This window comes from Anolis carolinensis, chromosome 1 (genome assembly GCF_035594765.1).
Source record: "Anolis carolinensis isolate JA03-04 chromosome 1, rAnoCar3.1.pri, whole genome shotgun sequence".
In the NCBI taxonomy this organism is placed as follows: domain Eukaryota; kingdom Metazoa; phylum Chordata; class Lepidosauria; order Squamata; family Dactyloidae; genus Anolis; species Anolis carolinensis.
This window is the reverse complement of record NC_085841.1, coordinates 139,255,208-139,268,025: the sequence shown is the minus strand read 5'-3', so window position 1 is coordinate 139,268,025 and position 12,818 is coordinate 139,255,208. Positions and strand designations below refer to the sequence as shown.

The 12,818-nt window shown below is 40.7% G+C and overlaps 1 protein-coding gene across 1 annotated transcript; it reads left to right on the top strand.

Moving 5' to 3' along the window:
• The first annotated feature begins 840 nt into the window (after positions 1-840).
• On the top strand, positions 841-11,999 carry gcm1 (glial cells missing transcription factor 1). The gene is made up of 5 exons (XM_062983041.1): positions 841-2,557; positions 5,459-5,711; positions 7,172-7,284; positions 9,653-9,772; positions 10,716-11,999. Exons 1-5 carry the CDS (start codon positions 2,282-2,284, stop codon positions 11,463-11,465), a joined length of 1,512 nt encoding a protein of 503 aa, XP_062839111.1. The 5' UTR covers positions 841-2,281; the 3' UTR covers positions 11,466-11,999.
• Positions 12,000-12,818: the final 819 nt, after the last annotated feature.

Genomic DNA, 12,818 nt, shown 5'->3' with positions numbered 1-12,818 from the left:
TGCCCCATTATCATTAGCGGGACATGAATATGAAAATGAGATGACACAAATGAAACTAAACAAAACGAACAGCAATTCCACATCAACGCACAGCACTACTACATATTCTTATACAGTACAACTCTCTTATTCATGGATTTGCTATCCATGGTTTAATATTTTCATGTCTTGTAAGATAGCCATCCACCACAGAACTATTTTTGGGTTCTCTAAGCCCTCCAGTGCTTTCTATGGGATGTGCCCAGCCTAAGTATTGTCAAAATAAAGGGCTCTTTGTCATCCATGGTTTTAGGTAACCATGGGGGATCTTGACATGTTTTCCTTACAGATAGGGCAATCATGATGTATTGTCACACTATATCCCTTCTTTGACAAAGAAGTTGAGACAAGTACCAATATGCATGGGAATCTGAAGTAATTGAATAATGGAGAAAGTACACACGAACTCACATTCAAGTGTCATTCAGTGGAAATCTCTTCAAAGTCTTGCAGATAAATTGGGTTACAAATGCTGTGTTTGTTCAGAAGACTCCTCCTTGAACAAGGACACTCTGCAGAAAGGATGCCTATGCTGCCATCTATTGGGACATAAATACAATTAGCAGAAAGCAAAGTCCAAAATAAGTCAGGTTCAACCCTCTGGGTGCTATAAAAATTAATGTGGTTGGACAGGGGCCTATAGCTGCAAAGGTGCAATCTTACTGGCACTCTAACTCTGTTCAGTGTTCACTTAAGAGTGCATCTACACTTTACAATTAATGCACTTTGACTTCCATGGCTCAAAGCTGTGGAATCATAGGAGTCATCGTTTTATGATGGCAGAGCAGTTTGACCTTCTTGGTCAAAGAGTGCTGGTGCCTCACCAAACTACAACTCCCAGATTGCATAGAATTGAGCCATGGTATTTAAAGTGGTGTGTTCTTACACCATTTCCATGCACTTGTGGCTAATCCCAGGACTGCGATTTTCTCTGGTTTTGTTTCAACTTACCTTGAGGTGGATATATTTCGCTGGCACCCTGGGTTGCCTCCTAGTTTTTCTTATCAATACAATTTCCAGTGGAGTATCTGAGCAGTTGCATGGTAAAGAGATAGCTATTCCCACAGACCATTCTAAAGCTTCCTTCTTTTCCTTTTGCCTAATATGACAATGTAGGTTCTAGCCCACCTCTGGTGACACATTTATTTCACCCCTTCAAAACAGCGTGTGATCAAAATGGCATTTATTTGTCACATTCCTACATTTTGATCTCTGTGCCAATATAGCAGGAGCAGAATTAACCTTTAGCTCTATGCCTCTTCACTTGCCTAAACCACATGCTCCAAGTTGCAATTTTACCTCTGTGGTGAATACATACGGTTACAGTCAGCCTTCCACATATGTTAGGGTTAGGGACACCGTGACAAAATGAAAAACCATGAGTACAATCTTTACTATTTTTTTTAAAGCTGAGATAACACCTTTAAGGAATCTCTAGTTTATTCAGCATGGCTCTACGGTCAACTTCCAGCAGAAGTTGATCATAGGTTACTCTGTGGGACTTATAGATTCCTAAAGTGAACATTACCAACAAACCCACAAATATTCAAATCAGCAAAAATCAACCCTGCGCCGATGGTACCTCTAAATTTTCTCTAGTGGGGAAATAGCATTAAAGCTTGAAAAAAATTAGGCTAGAATTCCAAGTAGTCCCAACTAGGTAACTTGAGGGCTTCTGGATGCTACAGTCCAAAAGTTAATCCCCCCCCACCCGAACTCTGATTAGTAGCACTTTATTGAAGATTTGCACATGGGAATTAACTCTCTTCTTGCAGTGCCATTGCCTTACTCCAGTGCTACTCCGTGGTAGTTTTAAGCTATAACTTGAAATGGCCAACATCTGAAAACACACCTCCAGCATCCTATCTCTCTCAACTCTTAACTAAGCTAATGGATAAATGCTCCCAAGTTTTTAGTAGGATTTCAAAATATCACTAGCTACATTGGAACCAGAATAGAAGACACCTTACAAGAAAAGACAAACAAACAATAGCATACGATGATGTTTGAGCCATTTCAGATTGTTTCTAATGGACCAGAGAAACAATAGGTACTTATTCTTTACTACAAAGTGTGGGTCTAACTGTACAACAGGTGTATTTTCTGATTGCACAAATTCCACAAGGGAAAGGACTAACATTTGGAACATTTTGCTTTAGTTGTGCCAATGTCCTCCCTGCAAGATCACACTCTTGTCTTGAAGCTATACTTTCCATTATCTGTGGTGCTTGCAAAACTTTGAATGGAACAAGTTTTTCTAGCAAAAGAATACAGATTTTTATCTTTAATGAGCAGCCTATCATTTAGCTTTGGGAAACAGCTTCCTGGTTCTAAATGGCTCACGAGCGGTGGCTGTCCCACAGCTTCAAAAGCTGACAGTAGAGACTCTTGTGGAGTCTGGAGGAACGGTCCTAAAATGCTGGGAATGACAGATGATGCTAGCATAGACCAGGAGGACTCAGCTGTCCCAAATGGGGAAATGTTCAGCTGGGACATCAATGACATCAAGCTCCCCAAGGTAGGTGCATTTGGAGCTTATTTTAAAAATAACTCATTGGAAAATCATAATCTATCCTTAGAAATGTTAAACGGGATTGTTTGTTTCTTTATTTCTTCATTTATATAGTGCTGTGAGTATATGTTGGCACATTGCAGAACAGAGATGAAGGACAAGTTGGACTACAGCTCCCATAATTCCTTGCCACTGGCCATGCTAGCTTGGACTTGTGGAGCCGGAGTTTGAAAGCACTTGGATGGCCACAGAGTTTATGAACCTCTTATACAAGAAAGCAATTTTTTAAACAAAAAAAAAAAGTCTTCTCCAAAGAAAAAACATGGTGGATTGGAACTCAGATTAGTTTTCTCTGCAGATATGCCCTGTTGAATACTATTGAATTAGACATGAATGGGGCAGACTGGAATATACCTTTTGAAATCAATGAGACTTAAGTTGTTGCAGTTGGCACAAATCCCATTGCGTCAGAATACCGGCCCTAAGTATGACATAGTCCGGATTCAAACACTTGACAACATTATCATATATAATATTCTCCTACAATTTAGTTCACATTTTCAGTCAAAATTCTTCAAGTTTGTTGAGAGTTTCACCACTAAGAATGTCAACTATGTATCTTAGAGTCTAGGTGCTATACTCCATGGCGGGCGCTATACTATAGAATACATGCGGTTAGGTACCAATTTGGCTGACAAGGGCCAATGCTATGGAATCATTGAATCTGTAGTTTGGTAAAGCAATCTTTGGCAGAGAAGGCTAAAGACCTTGCAAAACTACAAATCCCAGGATTTCATAGCATTGAGACATGGCAGTCAAATTGGTATCAAACTGCATTAATTTTATAGTGTATATGCTCCTTGTATATTGTGAAATGAGAATCATAAACTAGACTAGCTGGTGTTTTTCTCTGGATTGAAGTCAGTTGGCCAAAATAGGCTTGGTAGCTTATACATTCATTTCACCTAAAGGTTGGCTTATCAGTGTTCTATATCATTGTCTCACCTTCTTTGACCACATTCTTCATTCCTGGGCATTATGCAAGTACCAGTGAAATGCAAAAGGCTGTAACTATAGTCACTCATAAATGAAATATTTTTAGATGTCAATGAGTCTGTCATGAGAACAAGGCCAGTTTCATTAGATCACCCCTGAGGGTACCAGGACCTGCAGATCTATAACTGTGCTATGAGACATAGGGCCATAGAAATCTTGGAAGCAGGATCGTGAGGTTACAAGATTCCTTTGGTGATCAGGATTGAAGGATAAAGTGGACTAGATGTGGAGACAGCACATAGCTTCAGGGCCATAGATTGCACACGACTATGTAAGTTGAATATTCCATATCAAAAATGCTTGGGGCCAAAAGTGTTTTGAATTTTGGGATCCCCCCCACCCCCCACCCCCCCACACACACACACATTTGGGAATACTTGTACAACCATAGGAGAAAGTGATAAATAGATAGACATCTATCTCCATTCTTTCAGCCACCCACGAGAAGAGGACAGATCCTTCTGGACCTTTGGAGAACTTCTAGGAGACTCAGCAGGATGCGGCCTTCTTTTTGCAGGCAGCTGCAAGAACAGAGCCAAACAGCTACCTGGCTGTTCCTTATATTTCCCCCATCCTTCCCTGGCCAGTGAACGGTTGTAGGAATGGATCCGCAGCCAGAAAAGAAATAGGTCTAGTGAGCAGAGAGGGGAAGACACATAGTTATGCCTGATAGAATTAGTGTGATGCAGGGTCTCAACCCATATTTGGTTAAGATTGGTTCATAAATGTGTAATCCAAAGCAAAAATATAGAGAGCTGAAATGCTTGTCAGGAAATACCTCAAGTAGTCAGTAGACTGGGTCCAAAATCCTACTACAGTTTTTATTTTAGATAGATATAATGTACTAAGATTGGTGATTGTACGATCAAGCAAGTGTAGCATGGTAAACAGACCAAAAGACAAATGTATCATAGTATGCATGAAGTTATATACTAATGCTAAATGTTGAGAATTCATCTCCAGTGAAGCAGGCAAGTCAGGCAGGGAATCTGACAGAAGAAAATCCATTATTGTATAAATATGTTATGGAGGTTTTACAGTTTCAGAGGCCAGAGCACTTTACAGAAGCCTGGGTATGATACAACTGAAGCTAAGAGCCTTTAACTGTTAAAGATTTCAGCCATGAAAGTTATGCACATTTGAATTCCTATCACTAAAATGGATCTTCATAAGAGTGCCTAATCTGGATAGACTGTGCCTTGTCTATCCAACCACACTGATGTTAAATCCACAAAAAGACTTTGTATGATAGTTATACCAAAAGACGTTTTATGATTCCTGTCAATTTCTTTAAATTTGTAACACATCCCAAGAATTGTGGCATTTAGAGCTGTGGATGTCAGACTGAAAACTTAGGAAATCGAGCCCAAATCGTTTGTGTTTGTATTTGTGTAAATTTTCTCTGCATGTATTTTACAAGACTCCTGTTCCTTAGTTTCCAGCAGACGTTTTGAAGCCCCAATGGTGCAATGGATTACAAACCCTTGTGCTGGCTGAACTGCTGACCAAAAGGTCAGCGGTTCGAATCCGGAGAGAGCAGGTGAGCTCTCTCTGTCAGCTCCAGCTCCCTGTGCGGGGACATGAGAGAAGCCTCCCACAGAATGGTAAAACATCCAACATCTGGGTGTCCCCTGGGCAACACCCTTGCAGATGGCCAGTTCTCTCACACCAGAAGCAACTTGCAGCTTCTCAAGTTGCTCCTGACATGAAAAAAACACACCTTTTGAGTGCAAATTATGCAGACTTGTATTGCAAATTGGATCTGCTATTTTTGAAATCTGCAAGTTGAGGGGTACATCTTTGCTCTTGTTTCCTTGGCTGCAAACATAACATTCTTTGGGTTCCTAACAGAACGTGAAGCAAACAAATCGGTTTCAGGAATGGCCAGATTCCTACATAAAATGCATCTATAGCGCTGATGATAAAAATGCTCAGAGGCACCTGAGCAGCTGGGCCATGCGCAACACCAACAATCACAACTCCCGCATCTTGAAAAAGTCCTGCCTTGGAGTCGTGATCTGTAGCAATGATTGCTCTGTGCATCCTGCAAAGAAGATGTACTTGAGACCGGCCATATGTGACAAGGCCAGGCAAAAGCAGCAACGTGAGTATGTTCCTGTCCGAAATCTTTGAAATTGCTTAGTTTGGGCCTCCTGCAATTAAGCTTGGGTCTCCATTTCCAACTGTGCTTCCATAGAACTCCCACAGACAGCAGCCACCAGGGAATTGAATTTTGTAATTAGACTTGTTTTAAACTAGAGACAACCTATACACTACATGCTGAGGTAGGTGTAGTCTGATCTTACTATACAAAGTCCCAGAATACTTGTAAAGTATCTATACAAACAAACGATAGTCTATGTACAAAGAAAATGTGTCCAAATGACATATATTGTTACAGTTCCCCGTACAAAGTTCAATTTGGCCGTACCCGACAAAATGAAAAGGAGCAACAGCTCTAATACAAGAGTTATTCAAGTCTGGTATTGGTTCCAATGTATATAGGCTTCAGGGATACAGTCAATGAAAATATCTTCCAAACAGATGGTTGGTCGTGTTGCTGTATACTGGAATGAAGAAAATAATGATGGAGCACCGCTCTCAAAAAAGTCTTCGAAAGTAAAGTCCAAATAAAGTCCCAAGTCTACAGGGGTCCCGGGTATTTTTGACCCTGTTTCAGGGAGAAAATCCCCTTCTTCAGGAGTTGTTAAACTCAGCAACAATGAATTTCTATATAGTGCCTAATGCTTTCACTGAGTGACTCTGCTTGTGGTGATTTCAACTGCAAGTTACTTTCGAAGACTTTTTTGAGAGCGGTGCTCCATCATTATTTTCTTCATTCCAGTATACAGCAACACGACCAACCATCTGTTTGGAAGATATTTTCATTGACTGTATCCCTGAAGCCTATATACATTGGAACCAATACAAGACTTGAATAACTCTTGTGTTAGAGCTGTTGCTCCTTTTCATTTTGTTGGGTACGGCCAAATTGAGCTTTGTACGGGGAACTGTAACAATATATGTCATTTGGACACATTTTCTTTGTACATAGACTATCGTTTGTTTGTATAGTAGTCTGATCTTAAGCACGTTGACTCAGGAGCAGGTTGCACTGAATTATATGGCACTAACTCTAGAAAAAGGGAACAGAGAAATTTCTCAGAAGGTAGACTTGTGTCCTGCAGAGTCTTGTGTTTGGAGAACTCCGAGAACAGTCTTTGAGGACAGGTAGACTCTCGTGAAAGGGTAGTTCATATTTAAAGACCAAGGACTTAAAGACTAAGGATTCACTGGAAGCTTGACAATGTCCACCAACAGTTAGCAGATCAAGGAGCAGGGACTCATATTTCTGACTCTTCTTCTTTAAGCCATAGCCAGCTTGTCCAATGGTCAGGAATTGTGGAAACTGAAGTCTAAATCACTTGGAGGGCCATAGGTCGTGCACGCTCGGTCTATAGTATCTATCTCTTTGAATTAAGGAGTGTGACATGGTGACAATAAATATTAATCTTGACATTCAGTCTATTTGAAAAGCATTCTCTAATGGTCCACTTCTCACAGGGAAATCGTGTCCTAACTGTAATGGACCTTTGAAACTTATCCCCTGTCGAGGCCATGGTGGGTACCCTGTAACCAACTTCTGGAGACATGAAGGACCATACATATTTTTTCAGGTAGGATAATTTGCCTAAGGGAAGTCTATTGTTAGATGCTGGATTAAAAAGAGTCCCATTTAAAAGTGGAATAGATAAGTTAAGAACTTTAGTTTTGGAATTACTTACAGTGTGATCCCTGTATCTGCAGGGAATATGTTCCCAGACCTTGCATGGACATGTGAAAACACAGATATTATTGAACCCTACTGAGATGAAGGACTTCTAGCTAAGAATACATAGAGTAATGATGAAAGTCCTAAAAATGCCTAGACATATTTTGTCACGGATAAATGAAAATAAATCATTGTTACCAGTCCTGAGAATACAGGGTTATATGTACTCATATTGGTCCATTCCAAATGCCAACTGGCTACACAAAGCAAACACGAAGAAAAAGTGCTCAGAGCACACACTCTGTTGCATCCTGGAAAAAAATGGAAGACCAGCAGAGTTGGGGTTTTTTTCTCACTGTGCCAGAAACCAACCCCATAGTGCACTGACTACAACTGAATCCAACTGTTTTCCTGTAACTGGACTTTCTGCGATAGATATCTTCCAATGGGTGTCCTTAGAAAATCCTTATGGTTGACATCTTTGAAGCATCTATGGAAAATGGCTGGACATGTTCTTGTGAATCCCCTGCTGGCCAGCAAAAGAGTAATGTAGAGGGTGCACTACTTAAAAAGTGGATTTAAGGAGATTTTGGTTGTTGTGTCATTGGTAAGAAATTTCAACCTTCAGACAGATGAAAAGTTTGTTGCAATAAGTCCAACTTCTTGTTGTATGCCATCAGGTCATTTCCAACTTATGGTGACCTTAAGATAGCCCTATCATGAGGTTTTCTTGACAAGATTTGTTCAGAGGAAATTGCCTCTGCCTTCATTTGAGGCTGGGAAAGTATGACTTGGCCGCAGTCACCCAGTGGTTTTCCATGGCTGATCAGAGATTGAAATCCTAATCTCCAGAGTGATAACACAACACTCAAACCACTACAGAAATTTACTCCATCATAATCCCCCAATAGGACTACAGTCTCCACTTGCTGATATTTCATAAGCTTTGTTAGGAAACATAACTTCTTGAGACCCTATTACAGAAAAAAAAATGAACTGAAGGTAACTCCATTACTTGTAACTTATTATTTACAAACTCTGCTTCAGCTTTCCAATGTTTTAGACTTTTAGTGAGAGTGGCCAGGAATCTTAGGAGCGAGAGCCTCAATATCTGGATATCATCATGTTAGGAAGCGTGCTACAATATGTGAAAGAATTCCATTATTTAGAGACCAGATATATATGTGTGTGTGTATGTCTATTAAGAAACAAGTCTCACTGGACTCAGTGGTATTTAACTGTCAAAGAAGCATGCATAGCATGTCAGCCATTAATGGCCTTAAATGGCCTACTAGCATAACCTTGGGGTATGAATGTGGAAGCAATCCAAGTGTCCACTGGTGAATCAGCATGGAAAGCAGTCATGGCAGCACTTTTCCCTGAGAACTCCTCCCCCCAATAAGTTACAGTTACTATTATTTCCCCCGTTACTATCCTTTTTGCTCTGATCTGCAGTGAGTCAATAAACACGTTTTCCATGTAGAACAATGCAGATATTTAGAGTGTTTTTACTTTGATGTTGTTGTTGTGTGTCTTCAAGTAGTTTAAGCCATATGGCAACCCTGTCACAGAGTTTTCTTGACAAGATTTATTCAGACATTTGCTATTACCTTTCTATGAAGCTGAAAAAGTGTGCCACGCAGGGGATTTTGTGGCTGAAGAGAGATTTGAATGACTCTCCAGAGTCATAATCTAGGGACCTCAACAGAAAGTTCTGGTGAAGCATTCCACTTTGGCGGGCTTGGTGAGAAAAAAGGGGGCAGCGGGGCCAAATCTACCACTCCGCATACAGCTCTCCCTTAGTGACACTTTTCTCATCACATGTGGAAAACGATGCTATTGTGGAGTGGTCCCATGCTGGCTTCATTGGAACCAGCACAACATGAGAAGCCTCCTGGTTGGGGGCATGATCTACGCCAGATGTCACACAACGTTGTGTGTTGTCCGCTGTCGGTCTCTGTCCCCCAGATGGGGTAAAAGCATCCTAGGACACTAAAATCACCCCATCTGGTGAGGCTGTAACACTCAAACCACTATACCATGTTAGCTCTGCACTTAAGCAAATATGATCACCAGCCCAGAACAAGAGATTTCCATTTAACCAGTAACTTGAATAGAAAATGAAACATATTATTGGAAGAAAGACATGCAAAGCTCAGTGAGACACACAGACCATTTACAAATCTTGCTGTAGCAAGTATGTGGGGCTGGAAATTGCACTGTTGTTCAGGTGTATAAGTCTTGTTCACATGATATATCTATTCCTTTTTAAGTCAAAGGGAGCTCATGATCACCCAAGACCAGAGACAAAAGCAGAAGCAGAAGCCAGGCGGTCATTACAAAAAGCCCACGTGTCAGCTTCACCCAGGGTTAAACGGAGCCGGGATACAGAGGTAAACATTTTTATTTTTTTTACTAATTTGGAAAGTGCTCACTGTTATCATGGGCACAGTATGTACTGTAGGTGAGCATTTTAAATTTCCAGTTGCCCTGAACTGGGCAATGAATCTGTTAAAGGATCTATGCTAATAAAGGCTGGACTCGTTTCCTCTACAACTGCAAAAGATATTAGCATGGATTCTTAGAGAGATTCAAATTGGTTTAAAAAAGTGTAAGTTCTGCTGAGAAATGTTGTTAGGTTTTTCTGAGCTTTGTCGTTTGTATCATATCCAAATTTATTCTTTCTGTTGTTTTTGGTGGCAGCTCAGAGTGCTTTTTTTTAAGTGTTTAAAATCAGCAACAACTAAGGCAGGATTTGTTGAGGGGGGGTTATATTCAAAGGAACCTATTCATCTAGTTTACATTTTTTAGAGGTATAGAGTTATAGTGCAAAGGGCTTCTTCACAATGCACTGATGCATTATACCTCTACAACAAGGAAGGAAGGCAGGCAGGCAGGCAGGAAGGAAGGAAGGATATTACAGACTAACATAGTAATCTTTCTGAATGCTACCCATGTTATATCTAGTGAGGGAAATTAAAGTTGTCAGTTTGTCTTGCACTTAAACTTCAGATAGGATATACTGAAAGAAGAAAGGATATATATGTTCCAGAGACACAAGGAGAACAGAATAAGCATGGAAGAAAGGAGATTGAAGGAAGGATCAAAGTAAGAAGGGGACTAAGAAAAATAATTTAAAGGAGGGATATAGAGAAGAAGAAAAAAGCTAAGGCAAGGAGAGAGTAGAACATGGGCAAATTTATTAATAGACCATATTACAAAGACGAGGTGAAGCATCCCACTTTGACTGGCATTGCAGCAAAAGGAGAGGGGCAACGGGGACTAATGGCTCTTTGGTTTAACTGCATGGCATTTTGATGCATTTTCTTTCTTAAGTCCCCAACAGGTGAGATGCAATGTCAGGACATGTTACCATTAATTGTTTCCAGACAGGAAGACTGTATGTCACATACTATATTCAATGGACATTTCAGACCCAAAACCCCTCTGGAGACAATGCCAAACCATTGCTTGTCTATTGCCAAAAGCCCTGGTTCTGGGAAACCATCTTACCTACTGGAGCAGGACCTCAACTACAACCAATATTTGGACAACTGCAAACAGACTGGAAATGGTGGCTATATTAGCTGCGTTGACCCAACTGAACCATCAGCATCTACCTATTCTGAATACAGAGAGGCACAAATTTGGAATAAGACCATGGACCTAGGGAGAAATCCCATGGCAGAGAAATATTGCAATGGCTCAAGTGTGTATCTTCCAGGTTTGTCTTGTGAAACTTTCACCTCCATAAACACTCTTGATTTAAGTATCCAGCCTGCTCCTCATAGATGGGAGCCAACCATCAAGGTAGGCTACCATTCATTCAGATCTAATGTCGGTACAGTTGGAGAAGATGTGTATGAAGGAAAAACCCACCTAAACTGTATCAGCAACAACATCCCTACAACCTTCTGCCAGCTTCCGCTGGAAGAGTCCTACTTCATTGCAGATTCTGGGCATCACTACTACCAGAATGCCTTGCCTACAAAAGGAAGTGAATGGCACACTGAAGAGGAACGAAAATACACAACTCTGGACTGCTGCAACAATGAGATGTTTTTCAACTTTGTCCCTTTACGATGACACTGTCTGTCATTCCCATGCACTATATCTTACAGCAATGAGCAGATCCTTTGTTGTTCGCTCGTTGATGCAGATACAAGGGAGGAGATGGTGTAAATAAATTATAAATACTAGTAGTTTATGTGTAGCTGTGCTAATTGTTTTTTGTTTTTGTATCAATTTCCTTGTTCCCTTTTACTTCCATCTTTATTAGCTTGTACATATTTGGCATGGATATTTGTTTATTTCTTTATTTATGTACTTCAGTGGTTGTACTAAAGAAATGTGGAGGAGAAGGAGTTTTAGTCCTGTTCTCTGATGTGGCACTTTCAGATCGTTGGCCAAGGGTGACCAAAAGATGACCATGGGGTTTCAACACTATTTTCATGGTTCCTCCAGACAACTTATGGTGAGAAAATGTACCAGCTTCTGGTCAAAAATTGAATCAGATCAGGGTTGTTGTGTTTTCCGGGCTGTATGGCCATGTTCCAGAAGTATTCTCTCCTGACGTTTCGCCCACATCTATGGCAGGCATCTCCAGAGGTTGTGAGATATATATACCTCACAACCTCTGGAGATGCCTGCCATAGATGTGGGCAAACGTCAGGAGAGAATACTTCTGGAACATGGCCATATAGCCTGGAAAACACACAACAACCCTATGATTCCGATTATGAAAGCCTTCGACAACACATTGAATCAGATCACTTTTGAGAATTTCTGTTGCTTCCAGAAAGCAGCCTACGTGGGCACAGAAGCCATCCAGACTATTCAGTTTCCCCAAAACAGGCCCATCTTCAAATGAACTGAGGTGTGTGTGACTGCTATAAAAATTTATTGTTACAAGTCTGGGATGAGAGCAATAAACTAACTTTATAGCTTCTCGTGTTGTGCCATTATTTGACTTCTGTCAGTGGGGGGTGTAGTCAAGCATAATTTGTCTTTTGTTGGATCGCTTTCTCCTCTGTGGAGCCCCTTGGCTTTTACCTACTTTAAATACCTTGTCACTATGGGAACAATGCTGTCAGCAGTAAGGGTGGCATTGCATGACATTGATGGGAGCCAAATAAGTTGCGTTTATGGGCTGTTTCAAAATTTATATTGCTGCTAGTGAAATATGTCAGCTCATCATCGTTTTTATAAGCAGAATAGGTGGTTCATAGCGTGTGGAGTTGTCTTTCTAGCTACAGAGCACAGAAGAAAAAGGTGGGTCAAGTTGTCAACCAATGACACAGTGCATGTTCTGAATTTTACTGTGTTTTGTGAGGTCTCCTTACAGTGGAAGTACCTGCAAGTGGGCAAGAAAGCATTCTGCTTACCATTATAAACAGATTCTAGAACATGAGGTTTTCTGAAGACATTTGCCCTATCAAC

Coding starts and splice junctions, on each gene's coding strand:
- gcm1 (XM_062983041.1), top strand. CDS start 2,282: ATGGAACAAGTTTTTCTAGCAAAAGAATACAGATTTTTATCTTTAATG. Junction 2,558..5,458: donor ATGACATCAAGCTCCCCAAG/GTAGGTGCATTT, acceptor GGTTCCTAACAG/AACGTGAAGCAAACAAATCG. Junction 9,773..10,715: donor AACGGAGCCGGGATACAGAG/GTAAACATTTTT, acceptor TTCTTTCTTAAG/TCCCCAACAGGTGAGATGCA.